The sequence below is a fragment of the Nyctibius grandis genome, chromosome 10 (assembly GCF_013368605.1).
Source record: "Nyctibius grandis isolate bNycGra1 chromosome 10, bNycGra1.pri, whole genome shotgun sequence".
Lineage (NCBI taxonomy): Eukaryota > Metazoa > Chordata > Aves > Nyctibiiformes > Nyctibiidae > Nyctibius > Nyctibius grandis.
The window spans coordinates 25,966,745-25,983,415 of record NC_090667.1 but is presented as its reverse complement, the minus strand read 5'-3'; the positions used below and the strand labels follow the sequence as shown (position 1 = coordinate 25,983,415).

At 42.0% G+C, this 16,671-nt stretch overlaps 1 protein-coding gene across 12 annotated transcripts in view; it reads left to right on the top strand.

Annotated features, from left to right (window-relative positions):
• Positions 1-16,671, top strand: part of FHIT (fragile histidine triad diadenosine triphosphatase) — a 593,823-nt gene that overhangs the window by 497,027 nt on the left and 80,125 nt on the right. For all 12 annotated transcript variants that reach the window (XM_068409161.1, XM_068409159.1, XM_068409163.1 and 9 more), the window contains one exon: positions 7,741-7,809. In XM_068409161.1, coding sequence (XP_068265262.1) covers positions 7,741-7,809 — 69 coding nt within the window. The remainder of the gene's footprint in view (positions 1-7,740; positions 7,810-16,671) is intronic.

The window sequence follows — 16,671 nt, the reverse complement described above, 5'->3', positions numbered from 1 at the left end:
TGCATTTGCATCTCAGCAAGACAAAATTTGCACAAAAACACCTGGGCAAAGTGACCCTGAGGGAAGGCAAAGGTGCAGGACCTCAAGGCAGATGCTCTCCAGCTGTCCCTAAGCCTGCACCACCTTCCCGACCAACTTCGGGGTCACCTTCATTGGTTTGTGCATCAGTCTTCCCATCTGTGAAATGGAAGTGATACTTTATGCAGGGGCTCCCAGGGTTTAGGGTTGTTTTTGCAGTTCTTTGGTATTCAGGGGGTAGAAGATGCTGTACAGATCTCACAGTGTTCCGATCATAGTGTTGCTGACATGTAATCCAGGCAACACGGCATAGTAGTTTCCCCATCAGGGTCCTCGGCTGGACGAAGGTGTTCTTCCTATTGATTCACACAGAGTAATGATTGATGCTTCTGCAGGTCTTCCCGTCCTGTCCACTGTGGGTGCTGGGGAGGGGATAGGCCCTGAATAATGGCAGGTGAGAGGAGTTGGTGATGGTCCTTGGCCTGACCTTCCTACCACCTCATTCCTGGAGTTGGGGACCAGGTTAGGGGTCAGGAAATATCAGTTCAGAAGCACCATACCGCCCCTATTTCCATTTAGTTTATTCATTTGCTGCCTTTCAGAGGATCTCATGGGAGATGTCCAAATTGCTTTTGATCACCACTTCGAATGAACAGGCTAATTAGTCTTATTATTGTGCCAGTTTTCTTGGGTTTGGGGCTGGGGGGGAAGGGGTTGGCAGTTCTCTTGTACATGCTAAAGTTGCCTTCAACTGTGGAAGTTATAACTGTAGATCTCAGGTGGGTTTAAAAAATCTTTCTGTGCATATTTTCATTAGGTTGAGGTCTCTTTTCTAGCTCATCTACAGTTCATTTCTTTAAATCTTTATAGCAGTTGACAGATACATTATTTATTGAGAATGCTGAATCTGCGCATTTCTCCATCTATGTGTTTGAAGATGTACTCTGTTGCAAGTCCCCCACTTGGTTTGGTTTCTGATATATTTGCAAATTCTCTCCGTTTTGTTGCTTTCCCAAGTAAGTGTTCTCTGTGCTGAGCAATCTTGATACTCAGCCTTCCAGAGGCAAATCCATGGCATAAACGTTGGTAGGGATCATTGTAGAGCTTTCTTTTTCCCCTCCTAAGGGTATGTGTACAGTGCAGAGCCATGCAGAGGTACACAAATGGCTCCTGGAAGGGCCTCACACTGCAGCTTGGTAGCATCTGGACAGCCTGTGTGGCCTCCTCTCCCAGGACTTTTTCCCCTGTTTCTTCTGTTTTCTCTCTTTGCACCCTCTTTCCACACAACAATTTTGATTCACAAACCTTCCACCACCATCTCCAGTCTGTCAGTTGCTCCCATCCATCCTTTTCTCTGGTGGCTCTTCTAGTCCATTCCCACCTGTGTCTCTGCTGTTTCCTCTGCTGTCACACTGGGCTTTCTGAGACAGATGTCCTTTCCCCGTCCCTCCCTTCCAAAGCATCCCTCTGTCCCCCTGCACATGCTGCTCTCGAGTCTGGCAATCCATGCCATGCTTTTCCGTCTGTATCACATCCTTATATTTCTCATGATGGTAGAAAACCAAGCTTTGGTTTTGTGTTTTAATAAACCAGAGCCAAAGCAAAGGTGTTACAGGAGTGTTAGTCTGTGCAGCCTTCCTGGGTTTGGAGCAACCCTTAATACCAGAATGCCAGAGCTGCCACTGAGTGTCTGTATCTATACAGCCTTGTGCGTGAGGTTTTAGTGAAGCTGGAAAGGAAAATGCTGATTCCTAGAAATGGGGCATTTTTGTGGAAAAGGAATTGTTTCAAGTAGTTTCCTGTCATATTTTAATATGTTATAAAAATTAGGTCGTTTAAAGTGGTCTTACTTTGTGTAATTTATAACTCCTGGAAATGAAAAAAAAAAAAAAGAAAAATATTAATCTTGGCAGTAATTTTGAAGGCTGTGAAAACTGAGTATTTTAATTGACCAAAACTCTTTCTTTTCCTAATGTTGGTTAGGATGTCTTTTATTTTTTGATTTGTTTCTCCATCTCAACCCAATTCAGGACTAGGAAAAATGTCAAGAACTCATAAATACTCACTGAACAGAAATTGTTTCACATGAAGATGTCTTTGCCAGGGCCTGCACGTCAAGGGCCCCAGAAATTGGCTTGCAATGCCTAGAAAAAGCAATGTTACGGAGTGTGCTAGCGCTTGGGTGATGCCGTGTATTTTCGGGGACAGCAGAGGGAGTGCTCTCTGTTAATGAGCTATGGATATACAGGCAGGGCTTTCCACGGAATAATTTTGTAACAGGGATAATTGAGCAGTTAATCAAGAATAGCAAACAAGGGCTCCATGGAAGCCCAGTTTACAGAGAGGACAAAATTGCCCTATTTTTCATGTGGCTATCTCTGTATTATGGTTGATTTTCTTTATCACCCACTAACAGTCTTACTTGGAGAGTGGTTATTAGTTTGGAATTTCTACAGTTAATCTGTTAGTTTAGAAGAAGCATTATCACAGCTTCCCATAAGAAGCCCATGTCTCTGTAATGGACAGGGGACTTTGCAGCAAACAAGGTGTTATCTGCAAACCACATCCTTTTTCCCAGCGAACTGGCTGATGGGGGTCCCTGGCCAGCAAGTCTTGCTGCCTGCAGCAGCTAATGCCCTTCCTGCCCTTCCTTCTGCCTGAACGCAGCAGTGGCAGGGACATTGGGGTCTACTCTTCCTGGCCCTGATGTCCCTCTGTGCCCCACATCACGACCTTTCCTGATCTTGCTGCACCATGAGACCGTGGAAGCCCATGGCTGCAAAGCTTTGTCTCTGTAGAAAGAATGAAAAGTAATGAGGGAAAGGATTAAGCTGCTGAAAGGCATCTGGTTTCACTGCATGAAGACACAGCTCAGCCACATAACTGCTTTTGCAAGTGTGGGGAGAACAGCCCTTCCTCTAACAACTTTTTGGCAAGCCTCCCTGTCCTCAAGGTTGTGTGACCCATTGCCAGTTTTTATGTATTCATCCTATAGCAACATTTATAGCTAATAGACCCTGGGAGCGTCCGGAGGAATTCTCGTACAGGCTATTATCTCCCTTTCTGTTGGAAGCTGAGCTTTGTTGCTCTGCTAACCAGCACAACAGCTGAGCGAACACAACATAATGTTCATGAATTATTGCAGGCAATGTCCATGTCCCTCCCCAGTGGTGTGTGGCAGGGTCATCTGCTCTTCACTATTCTGATCTACCTGGGAAATCTCTTTCAGTGTCTATTTTTGCCTAGTATTTTCACTTTATATCCTGTGGGGTGGTGACACATTGGCTATTTGACCATAATTCAGTATATAAAAACAGCCGTAACTAGGACCATTGCTTTCTGCATGGCCTTGAGTGCTGAAGCAAAACTCACCTGACCTGAATGGGTGTTTTTCCAACAAAACGTTCTCCAGGTTTTTTGGCTGAGACTTTTGTGAGCATTTTGCAACCCTGGTTCACTGGAAATCGACTTCAGATGTATAATCCCACAAATGCCTGTGCTGCTGCCAGATTTCAGCAGTGGTGGGGTCAACATGCTCCAGAGTGCCCACCAGCAGCCCCATGCTCCCACAGTCATGCTGGGAACGCTGCGGGGCTCGAGCAGAGCATCCCCACACTGCGGTGGGAGGTCAGAGATGGCACATGCTGGCTCTGGCTCATGATTTCGCCATAGCACTACAGATTTGTTTCTTGTAGTGTGTTTTCTAATTCTCTTGCCATTCTGGGTATAAAGGTCTTGAAAAAACTTCTCTTAAGAGTGATTTTGCATCACTTGATAATTCTCATCGTTAGGAGTTTCTCACGCTGAGATTTCATGTATAATGTGGTAGCCACTGTGAAAACAGAGGAAGCTACAGTGCCAGCCCTAGAAAACTGTCAGTCTAATAATTTTAATGTTGAAGGTCCTATAAAATTCAGCTCCCACAGCTGCCTCCTTGCTGCTGCCCCAGACGTCCCTGGCAAGAAATCTTGTCCCCAGTATCAGAAGCAACTGGTGGGACTCAGGCATCTTTGACCCACACAGTGGCCCCCACCTAGGGGCATATTGCTGTGTCCCTGTGTTGTCATGCCCAGTGTGCCCACGTCCTGCGATCGTACACAGCTTTCTCCTTCAGGGTCTGACAAGAGGAGGAAATGGTAGCTAACACTCTGAGCAATGCAAGCATGTGTCTGCATTTTTTCTACCCTGATGTGGGTGATATTGATTGGTCCATTAATGTAAATGTCTCGGCTGTTGTATGTTGCTTTTCTTGCTTATTAATCAAAATAATGCAAAATGAAGGGAAAGCAATTTCTAGGAAAAAATTAAATACAATCAACAATGATTGAATACAGGCTGCTGGAATGTGATGGGGCTGTCTGCCACCCACCAGACATGAGGATACCTGCAATAACTGGGGAAAAAAGTTGAAATGCTTTATTTTGTCATTTTGTATACACAATGTTTGGATGTTTTGTCTGCAAGCAGTGTTTTGAGGGAATATTTGCCTAACTCTGTTTGCTTGGTTAAAAGAAAACGCAGCCAAATGTTTTGTTTGTATCTACTGACACATTTCAGTCAACTGCAAATGTCTTTTTTGGGCATGCAGGTTTTTGTTTTGCCTGTAAAACAAAATAGAAGGAAGCAACTTTAATTTGCGGACACCTTGAAGTTATTTCTACTACTCTCAGTTGGGGAGACTTCCCTGTAGCCAGCAGCGGATGCAAAACACTGAGACATATACATAACATCCAGGATGCAAATACTCGCACTGAACCAATTCACAGGCTGGAAATTGAACTGGTGCTTAAGTGCCTTGGTGGATTGAGGCTTTAGCAGTAACAAATAGTACTAAAGAGCAAAAATGATCAATTAAAGAACTCCTAATGAATCAAAATATCAGCCTCCCTGAGCTGGGAAGGCCAGAAGCTGAAAGGCAGATTAGAGAAGGTGTGAAATCCCCTTGTTCCATGTTTCTAACTACGTGGTAGCCACTGCTCTGTGCTGCTTGTATTTGCCTGTGTTTTCTTGGTAAAGCTCAAGAGAAAGAAACTACTTGAGACACTATTGCTGATCCTGTTCATTTCTATTACACAAACAGCAGGGAGAAGCCAGATATTTATTTATGTTCCATCCACAGAATTTAAAAAAAATGGGGTGTCTGGAAAAAATTACTCTCTCTTAAATTGATTGTAGTTACCTCAAACCTTGGAAATACTCATTTGTTTTCTGATACAGTTGACAGATTTTGGCATTGTGTAAGAACACAATGCATGTAGTAAAGGTGACTAACCCCTGAGAATGTCCCCACTGATGCCAAGTGGCCCATATGCTGTCATAAACACTTTTTCTTTTTTTCACGCTGATTGCAAGAGCCCGTTTTGGGTAGATCACATTAGGCTCATTCATTACCTGCTGTGCTGGTCTGAGCATCTGCAGTGCAGCATCTCTGCACTGAGCTTTGGACGACATCCCTGCGTGCCTTCTGATATTCCAAATTGTCTATCATAGGTATACAGATCTTCCCCTGTGTGCATCCTGGAATATTCTGCCACAGCGATAATAATTACTCTTAAAGGTTGCAGAACTTTTGGGGGATATGGTTGTTGATAGCTGATATTAAGCTGTGTATATACATTGTCAAGAGAAATTCCTGAAAATTTATATTTGTAGCAAAACTGTCACTCCTTGTAGCAGAAGAGAAAGAAAGTGACTGGCAGATTATTGTCTATTTTTATGAATAAATTTAAAATCTAATGAGAACAACAGGTGTGACACACTAGTGAAATTTTACAGTACCAGTGCAAACTTTAATCTTCGCTTTTATTTTTCTTGAAAGTCTGTCTTTGTCCAAAAGCAAAATTTCAGGCCTAGGGCTACCAAAGACCATCTTTAAAGTTGCCTTGTGATTTTGAGCAATACATCATGAGAGCAGTGATGTTCAGATGATACATTGCACTAATACATCACAAGAGCACTATCGCTCTCATGATATATTAGTATAATACACTATCAGAACACTATCACTGATGTATTACTCAAAACCACAGTTTTTAACCCTCAAGAATCATCCTCCTCTCTAGTCTGAATACACTGAAAGCTGTGGATAATGATAAGAATAAGCAACTGCATATTCGGTTTCTCTAGGGTAACCTGAGGAAAAAAAAAGTGGTATTTGGAATATTCATTAACTGAAACATCCTTGTGATTTCATTTTATTCACTGAGCGAATGTTTTTATGGATTGAAGCTAACACAATATGGTGTGTTTGAATTTTCTTACAAATAGCCTAAGAAAATCTTTTTTGATTTTGGATTTCATTACAGAATTGAGCCATGTTTTGAGAATGTTTCAATGAGGTGCATGAATTTCAGCTGATTTTTACCTCATCAAATTGAGTCAGGTGCAAGCTATCTAAATTCTCTATAAAGCATTTGGTGCTGTTTCTGATGCAGCCTTTTTTTCAAAAAGGATTTAGGCACCATCTAAAAAGATCTGGAGATGCATAAATGTGATCTGTCACTCAGATCATTTGCTGCCCCTCCTCAATGAGGTGGTGTGCTTTTTTTCCTGAAGAATTATTCTCAGGTTTTTTTCCTCAGAAGAGAGGGAAAGAGAAGGGGAAATGATGAAAGGATGCTTTGCCATGTTGTAGCTGAACTTACTGCAGAAAAGCAGATAGATGAGCGTTTGTTTGATTTCCTAGTAGAATTTGAGTCTTGAGAATCTTGAATTACCCTTCCTACATGGTATGAAGAGACTGTCATAATCTCGTTAACAGAAAAAAAGATATATTAACAGTAATAATACAACATCAAGGTGGCACATCATATATTTGCTTTCTTGTCCATATTTTTCTTCCTTTTCCCCATATCTCATCAGCATTTGTGACAAAAATACGTTGCCCTTCACCTCCCTCCCATACCGGGTAGCCCAAAGCTGCCTGTGCAGCTTATGGTCCTTAGCTCTGCTACCTGCTGAGTGACGCTGATACTTCAGACTCTGCAAAACTGGGCTCATAATTCTTGTGCCTTGCAGGTTTGGGACCACTTGGTGCACTGGAGCCCGTGTCCCCGTGGGCATGTGCCCCCAGCACGCACCTCATACCCCTGGGGGCTTCAGTCTGTTATATTTAGGCTACAACCTCCTGGGAGGAAAAGCAAAACATTAAAGTCTTTTTAACCCTGCAAAAGACATTGTATTAGCCGTGCTGTACAGCTTGGTGAGTGTCCTTTTCTGACAGCCTTTCTACCTGTGTGGTCTCTGATGTGTACCATCGGTTCCTCTACTCCGCAGCCTGTGCAGGGCAGCACTGAGCCCAGGGCTGCCCACGTGAGCCCTCTGCCCACGCCTGCTACAGCCGTGTCCCATCACTGGCACCTTCTTATTCTTGTTGGTTTTGAAGTCACAACACACAGCTCCAAGGTACACTGTCATTTCAAAGCTGTGGCTAAATACATCTCTGACAGACAACTGTGAATAATTCCAGAGAGCCCCTAAAGTTCCAGGCATTTCACTCTGAAGCTCATATAATACCGCAGAGCTGCGCTCTCATGTTTTTCATCTTTTATATTCTCCAAAGAGTTGAGATACAGTTATGGAACAGGTTAATGCATTTTCCTCTGAAAATAATGCTGTGGGGGCCCGTACGCAGTTATTTGTATGGGTGGAGAATAATGCTGACAATCCAGAAAAGAAAGTCATGAGCTTGATAATCACCATTATTTTGTTTCACGTTTTCAGCATGTTCATGTCCATGTCCTTCCAAGGAGGGCTGGAGACTTCAGCAGGAATGACGATGTCTATGAGGAGGTAAGGGCTGCGCTCCATTTCTTGTTCAGAGTTGGGTTTGCTGTTAGAAAATCACCTTAATGATACAGGGCCTGCCTTGAGTGGAGGAAGTTAATGGGATCTCTGCATCTTTATTGGTTGCAAAGAGCCTGTGATAGCACCAGGCCCTGCACTGGGATGTCCTTGTGAGCTCTGGGTCAAGCTGTGGTCACACAGGGTCCCAAGGGAGGATGCCGTTGGCATCCTTGGTACTTCAGTCTGTCATGACACACAGAGCGAGGTGACATCTCTACCAATAGCTGTGTTCTCTTATTTTGAGGACATGGGGGAAAAGGGTGACCACATGGTTAGTGTGGCATGCAGGGAGCGTGTCCTACCCCGTCTGCCAGCCTGGGACGACAAACCTCCCCTTCCAATGAGTGAAAACACGGGTGGCTCTTTACAACTCAATCACAAATTGCCTTCTGGCCTGCTTTTTGTAGGGCTCTGCTCATGCTCTGGACAAATCACGTTGTAGCCCCACGTGCGCAGATTATACAGCAGAGCTGGGGACATAAGCTGTTCCAGTGTGACTGAATTACTGGCTTTTGTTTAAATGAACAATTGTACTGGCATTAACAAAAAGTTTTCCTCAGCTTGACAGCTGTCACAATGAGTCAATGAAAAAAATCTCACTATTGTTATATTTACGGATGGTTCTTAGTGGGTTTTGTAGGATCCTCTATCTCAAATATGACGTCTCCTTCTCTTTCCGAAAGTAATTAATATAAACTTGTTCAGTGCTACTGCAATACCATCTGCTTGAAGGAGAATTCATGACCTTTTCTGCTTTTGTGTTTTTTCCTTCGTGATATATACATGATGACAACTCCCCACTCACATAAAAAAGGTAGTATATCTTAAAGTTTTCTAATGACTTAACTATGCAAAAGTAGTGAAAAAAGTTTATTATTGACCAGTTAGATGAAGCGTAGAGACTGGGAACCCCACTAATAAGGGTAAAACCTTATCATGAGGCTGCTGAGCAAGGAGATCAAATGAAAATACATGATGGCCATCTTATGTGCTGCTGTAGTTAAAGAAGTAGCTAAGCGAGGCAACTGGGAAGTTAACATTTTTTCCTTTTCAAATGTGTTACATGGTTTTAGATGCTGCACCAACCCACAAACTCTGTTTCCATTTTTGTCATATTTACAATTCCATTTTCTTCTTTTTTTAACACATTTATTTCTCCCTTGTTATATGTAAATACAAACAGGCAAAACTGTTAATGAACTAGACTATACGTTTAGTGTTGTTAAATGCAAAAGGGTGACAAATTGGTGAAAAATATTTTTATCTTGTCATTTTCAGTTACAGGCAATTGTAGGTGTTGCTTCTAGCAGACATAGGAAGCAAAAATATTTAGACAGAGATGTGATAATATATCTTTTAGCAGAAGAATGTATGGCCTCAGAGTCTAACCAGCTATTCTTGAATACCACAGGGCTAACTTATGCTTTTGTATAGACTGTAGCTGATAAAGATTTTGGTTTTTTTTAGGATGCCAGGGAAAAAACCCACATTTGATGCTATAAAAAGTTTGGTGCAAAGTTCTATTGCTGGCTGGATTAGAGGATGGAGGGGCTTAAGCAGTATGCTATCATAAGTGGATAAATCTATTATGAAAAATAGAAAATGGACAAATTATTGAAAGTACAGCTGACTTTGGAAATCATTTGGAGCTTATGTCAGTATGGCAAAAATCTTTTGATATAATGCTTCTCTGTGTTGTACCAACAAGACATATCCCTTTGTCAGGAAGACCTTTTAGAAGATTTAGGAAGATATGAGATCATGGTGGGGCAACAGGCTGAAAATCTCTGAGGGACAGAGTACCATTAGGTGAGATGTAGGTGCTAGAGAGAGCTTTAAATCCATCGTCCATGAAATTTGTACTTAGGACAATCCAAAACCTGTTTATAAACGATGCTTTATTTCCATATACTTGAGTGATAGATAGAATTGTAGTTTAGGCAGCAAAGACCACCTTCCAAAATCATCCCAACAGCCTTTTCCTTGTCAAATGTGACATGGAGGCTGATCAGCCTCCCTTAAACAATTTGTGTAATTGTAAAGCACACCCAGGCTAAATTTTGCGTGTTGCGGTGCCTGGTTTAACTACCCCAGCTAAAGACTTTACAGCTATTGGGTGTAATTTTCACAGATTCTGGGTCTCAGCTCTGACTCAACACATCTATCGCAAACCTCTCTCTATATCTGTCAATGCCGTTGAGCTCTCCAAGCTCTGCAGTTGTCATCTGCATATGCTCAGCAGATTGCTGACAAATCCCATTGCTCTGTGAGTGTTTGACAGTGAAGGGAATGCCCAGATGTTGAGACATCAGTCGTCTTAGGAGACTTCTACAGTTGAGACAGCTAGAAAGTACTTGCAGTCTCTTACCGTGTGCTTTGTTTCTCCCATTTGGTTTGGGAGTGACCACCCATCTGATTGAAAAGACAGAAAAATGCACATCAAGTTGCTCGCTGCTTAGGCTGTTTACTGGGCTCTGGTATCTTCAGGCTTTTGGCTGTGAAGCTCTGACATAGCCTCCTCTAAAGAAACTTTTAAGTGTAAAGGGTATACTTAAAGGTAAGGTATATCTTTAGCATTTGGTTTTTAATAAGGTTGTTGATGGACACTAATGTCTGCTGGTTTCTGGATATATATTTAGAACTTCAATACTGGAACTTTAATTGTAGAAGGGATAAAAGAGGGGTGACACCTATTCCACAGCACCCTCTCTATGGCATTTCTTGGTGGAATGTGTCACTTAATATTTTAGGTTTCTGTACCTCAGTGCATATGAAAGAAGTCACTGCATGATTTTTCTAAGATACAGAGAGAATTATTAATAATGAAAAAAAATCTGCATTGGGTGTTTTAGATGTATTTCCTCTGCATCATTGTGGGGCTGTTTCTTGGGAGGGTATTTCCCAGGGAGTGTTAGCTATCCACCCTCTGGGCTCACCACAGTGAAAAGCTAAAAGTATAATTTTTCAGTTCTTACAATTTCAGTTTCCTGCAATTATTTGAAGCCTAATCCTGCAAGTGTGCACATGTCAGAGTTAAATTGGTCTTACAGGGTTTTTTTTAAGGATCAGGCCCTTCATCTTTTACTATTACTGGATTACTTTTCTCATCTACATCTTGAGTAGTTCTTATTATTTGATTCACTTTTTTTCTTGAACAGCAAAACTATAGCAACTAGATATTAGGAAAACTCTTCATCAGAATACTTCTTTATTCCTCTATGTTTTCTGTTCGGTTTGAAATAGATTAATATTTTTACATTTATTAATCAAGGAACTTATAGGCCTTCCTACCAAGGAGTTGCCTGCTTTGAAGTAGACGAGGTTTTTGCTATTGTAAGGGCGTGTTCACAGTAACTGATAAGAATTTGGTATTGATGAACGTCTTTACTGTAGAATGGCACCCTGTGTTGTTGCAGTCAGCAACTGCAGGAGTGCTGCAGAGTTGTTGGAGGTCATCGTGTCCAAGGCGTGCAAGAACATTATCCTGAAATGTCTCAGCAGTTTCATACACTCAGCCATCTGTGGGCAGTCCTCATTCAATGTGTGTTTGAAAAGTCCATAGCACAGCCTGTCCCTGGTCTCCACTGAGTGGTTAGCCATTACCGCAATATAAATTAACATTCATCATCCTTTAGGTTGGCAGGTAACAGCCGTACTGGGCCAGAGGGTGTGGGGCTTTCTCAGAAAGGAAGACTGAATCAAAAGTCCGCAATACCGCTGTTATGAGTAGTGACCTCAATAAGTTAATTTTGAGGCTGACAGACTTAGATGGGTGACGGCAGCCTGGCCTCTCAGCAAAACCCTGAGCATCCCTGGCATGCAGTGATGTGTTTTGTGGTGCAGATCGCTGTTCCTCCCTGAACTCGGTGTCTCACTTGGTGGTTGCAGCCTGCTGTAACGGGTGCAGCTGCAGCAGAGATGCACATCCAGGGTTGTGCCTGCAGGGCAAAGAATGCCCATCCCCTTGCCAGCTTTACTTTCATGCCCACCTCATTTCCTCACCTGTCTTCAGTTCCCAGCCTAGGCTGGAGAGCACTGAAAATACTGTAAATGGGGAAAGTGTGAATGAGAGAGGTTAACCCAAACCCCTGTGTCTCCATCCTCCGGCTGCCTGCCAGACCTGCATCACGGACCTCTTGTAATGAGCCTGGGTGAAACTTCCTAATGTGAATTCTTTAGTAACTCAGAGATTTTGTAAAATGCAGAACGCAGCAAAAGAATTAGGTTCGTGCTGTCCTCCTTCCCCTCTGGCATTCAGGCACACAGAGAGAGAGTCACTTAGGGAAAGATATTTTGACTTAGTGATCTCATTCAGCACATTATGTTAAATCATTTCAGCAAGAATACCTATTAGTAATCATTTCCAGTTCCTGGGAGGATGAAGGAGGCATTTTGGCATATGACTCAAGAACCTGCTGGGCTGCTTCTTCAGGCTGGCAAAACAAGGGAATCGTGGTGAATTCAGAATTTTAGTCAAACAAGCCTGAAGTTTAATTCTCCATGAGTGGCTTTGACTGTGACATGCCTTTGCTCTGACCTGCAGACAGGGTCTCGCACGCTGCTGGACACAGAGCCTGGTGGAGGGCTTGAAACCTGCACAGCTGCACTGAACTGGTTGGGCTGCTTCCTACTTAAAGATAAGATATCTAATGAAAAGATAAATAAGCCCTAATCCAGGTCCTGCTAGACAAAATGGAAAGATGCCCAACAGCTTCTATGAGCATTGGATTGAACTATTCATGAAAATTAATGGCATGCAGAGCTAATAGGCTGTTCCTTGGCCTCAGAATGATATTGCACCTTCTGGGAACATATTGTAGCCTGCTGGTAGATCAGTCTGCTGCATCCGAACTCCCTTGGGGCCAGACTCTGCTTTCTTTGCACCCTGCGTAGGTAAACCCATGGAAAGGGAGGGGCAGCAGAGAAACTAAATTGGTACATATATTTTTTAAAAAAGCTCTGTTTTGCCCAGGTGCAACTCTATTTCCCCATCTTCTTCTGATGAGGCAGCAAATAAATTCTTCCCAGTAGGCTGTGGATTTTATCCTGGTCTTGCCAGTGTTGCTCTTTCTGACTGACAGAGCATCAGAGGAGGTTTCTGCTAGCCAAGGAGCATAAGCCTTTCCCAGTTGCTTCATGAGTCTCATGCTATTACAGCGACTCCAGCAGGGCAAGACAGATTAACTGCGCATGAATATTTCCAACTGAGAGTGTTGCAGTAGAAGCTAAAACTGTGAAAATAGTTATGTTTTGGATTTGGTAGCTGAACAGACAAAAAGCCATTTTGAGTTGAACTGAACCCATTTTTCTCCCCCATCAAATTAATTTCCTTTTTCAGTCAAACAGGATGATTTGTTTTCTGGACTATGATATTTTATATGATTATGACTTGAACCCCCCTGGGACTGCTGGCACCCCATGCAAGCTTCTTCCATGCGCCCAAATTACCTAAGGCAAAACTGACAAATTTGTCAGTAGAGCCTAGCAGGAATACTGGGAGACATCCTATCGTCACGTGTATATCCCAAATGGAAACCCCGCTGTTTGTGGTATTTTCTACCCTTTCCAACCCTGTGAGGCATTTCTTAATTTGATACCTGAAATCTCTGAGACTCTCCTGTATGCTGCATACATTACTGCACTTATTTCAGGATAGCAGGATATCATAATCAGATCTGATTAAGAGCCATATTCACTGATATCTTCCATTGGATCTAGAAAAGTGGAATCAGCTCAACTATAGGGATGAATTAGAAGTGGTTAGAAGGGTTCCCATTAAGGCAGCCATCCCTCATGATCACACACATGCTCTTTACACCTAGATTTTGTCTGGAAGGTGATGTGCATTTGGCATTTTACGTATCATCGTGTAGTCTCATTGCCCTCTAGCCCAGCTGTCTCTCTGCATTCCATCACTGCTCTTGCTGTTTCTTACCCTCTTCTGCCTCAAGGTTTCTACAATCGTTTTCCTCATAGCTAAAAAATGTCTGCTTCCAGAAATCACTTACATTTAGTCTATAATATGGCAGAGACAAATTATTGTGACCATTACAAAAGATCTCTTGGCCAATTCTGTAGGATATTTACTGTGTTTAGCTCATGGTGTATTTGCTCTTTTGTGTCCTTGGTGGTAGTTCTTTGGCAAGTGACAGAGCCTCCTACCAAAGACAAGTTGCTGATAAGGGGATTAAAGTGAACATGGTCTCTCCCATTTACTCTGTCAGTGCTTGGACTTGCTTAGCTGCTCAGGTTCTTCTTGTGTATTCCCAGTCTCCAGGGTAAAACTGCCTCCAGACCTCTGCTTATCCTTTGATACACGGTGTAAGCTGAATTCATGCTGGTGGGGAGAACTTGCCCCATTAGTATCCTAGATATTCAGCTTTTTGGAGTTGATGAGATGGAAAGTAAACAGAACTATCAGGGAGTTGGCATCTTCCAAAGAGAGATTTTACTTCTCTGAACTGAAATTTTGCCATCAACTTAAAATGAAATACTCCCTTGCATTCTGCTTAAGGTTCAGGATATGGGAGCAGCTGGTTGGTAACCCCTAAACCAAATGACACTGAAACCCAATGTACTGCACAACAGATGACTTCAGCAATTTGTTAGCAAGAATTTGGAGAGTCCCTTCTTAATCCATAGGTCTGGTTCCAATATGACCAGTAGCTCCCAGTGATCCAACCCTCTGACCCACACGCAGCTATGTAAAGATGCTATGGCTTTAGCTTGTGATCCCACAAGGAAAGACCTCTTTGTACCCCATAATTTGAGGCAGTTCCTTCGTCTGCTCTCTTGAAAATGTGGATCAGAGTATTTTGAGGGATCAGCTTTGTCCAGTGAAGGTTCAAGTACTGGGTATCTGGGAAGTGATCATCTCATAGGAGACACCATTTGAACTGGTTGTTGTTGGCAGTTTCATTGACTCACCCAGCACGGAATCAGCAGCTTCAGCGGTTCAGGTGCGATGCTGTCTTGTCACTTTCTAAATATGACTTTTTAAAATTAAGGTGGAGGTATATTAATGGAGCCAGGTGTTCTTCCTCGTTGGGAAGTAAATAAAAGCCTGATGGGATGGGTTCACCAATACCTGCAAGGTCAAGTTAATTTATTTTTTGAGTCAAAAGAGTGAAAAAATATATAGATATGAGAAATAAGCTTTCCAGATATGTGCTTGTATTCTGGTTTTGTCCATTGGTGGCGGGGTGAGGGGGAGCATGCTTTCTTTTTCCTTTATATATTTGCCCACTGTTTTCCTCCTTTTTTTTTTTTCTTCTGGGGAAATAAAAGTGTACAAGGAAGCTGAACTGAAAGAGAGTTAGAAAAAACTGCCAATAATCCTAAAATGGAAAACAGAGAACTGAATGTTTGTGGTTTTTCAGAAACCAAAATGACATACTGACAGTTTAAGTTGAAACAAAAATCTTATTTAAGCACTTTTAAATATGAAATTGTTTATTAAAATAAAATTCAAAGTTATAAAGTCTGAAGAAAAACACTTATTTTTTGATAAACAGGTATTTATACATTTGCATGTATATATTTATGGTCACACACTTTATGGAAATACACTTACAGACATACACATATGGACAGAGTGGAGGGCTCAGAAGCACATGGAGTATTTCTTTTAACCCCCTCTGAGATGCAGAATAATGCTGCATTTTTACATTTTCTATTGTAGCATGCTATAGCTGTGTGTTTGGGTTTTATTCTTAACCTTAGTGTTTGTGGGAACTTGTGGACCTTCTATGTTCTGCAGCAATAAATGAGATTTGAGCATCTACATCTCTGAGCAAGGTCTGATTACGTCATATCTTTGCTCGGTATTTCTGCTATGACAATCATCAGTAAAACAGTTAACAACATTGAAATATAAATTGCCATCCTTGAGGCTCCAGAGTTAACACCTTTCTGTTACCAGCTCGCTGTGGTTTCACAGTTAACACCTCACCTCTTTCTGTAGAAGGCAACACTTTACATTACAGCTTGTGGTCTGGCAAAAAAAGCTACAGAGTTTATCATAGGCAAGTCTCAGTTTCAGGCATTTAAAACAGTAGCTAAAAAATTCATTGCCAGAGATAGCTCAGGCCCTATTCTATACCATCATTGCCGTATGTTAAGAAGGACTTAATGTGCCTAAAAAGCAAAGGTACAAAATTATTTAAAGCTAAATACTGCAAGAATATAGCTTCCCTTTCTAGATGCATTTGTTCAAAATTGTTTTCTACTCTTTTGAGCCCTGATGGTGCAAGTACATGGGCCAGTTGCTGGGATGGCAAGGGCTCAGGTCTCCCATGGGCAGGACTGACGAGGGATTAAGCCCATACAATATCATGAAGAAGGCTGATGGTAAAATGAGTGCAGAATGAGACTGGACATAGCTTTTGTTGCAATTTTTTTGCCATGAAGGTAGTCCAAAGAGACCGCAGACCTGCTCCTATACTGGGAAAGAAAATGTTTAGTTCCGTTTCAGAAAGGAGATTGTAACAAATCATTGCAGCAGAGTGAAAATTTAGTTTGACAGAATGTCAGGATAATTATGCACAATTTGGTTTCATTTAAATATGTTAAGCACCGTTGTTTCTTTTCCATGTTAAGGATTGACTTGAGTGCTAGGTTGCAGCAGTTTTCCTTAATTGCTTTAATCCTCGGCCTTAAGAAAATGAATACTTTAAATTTACACTTGTTAAGTACACTGCTAATGAAGAAAAGGCTTTACCATTCTTTAGCAGACAAAACTATGTGTAAAAAAAGAGAAAGCAAAGAGAAAAAAAGAGCGAGGGAGAAGTTAATCACCAAGCCGTTCTG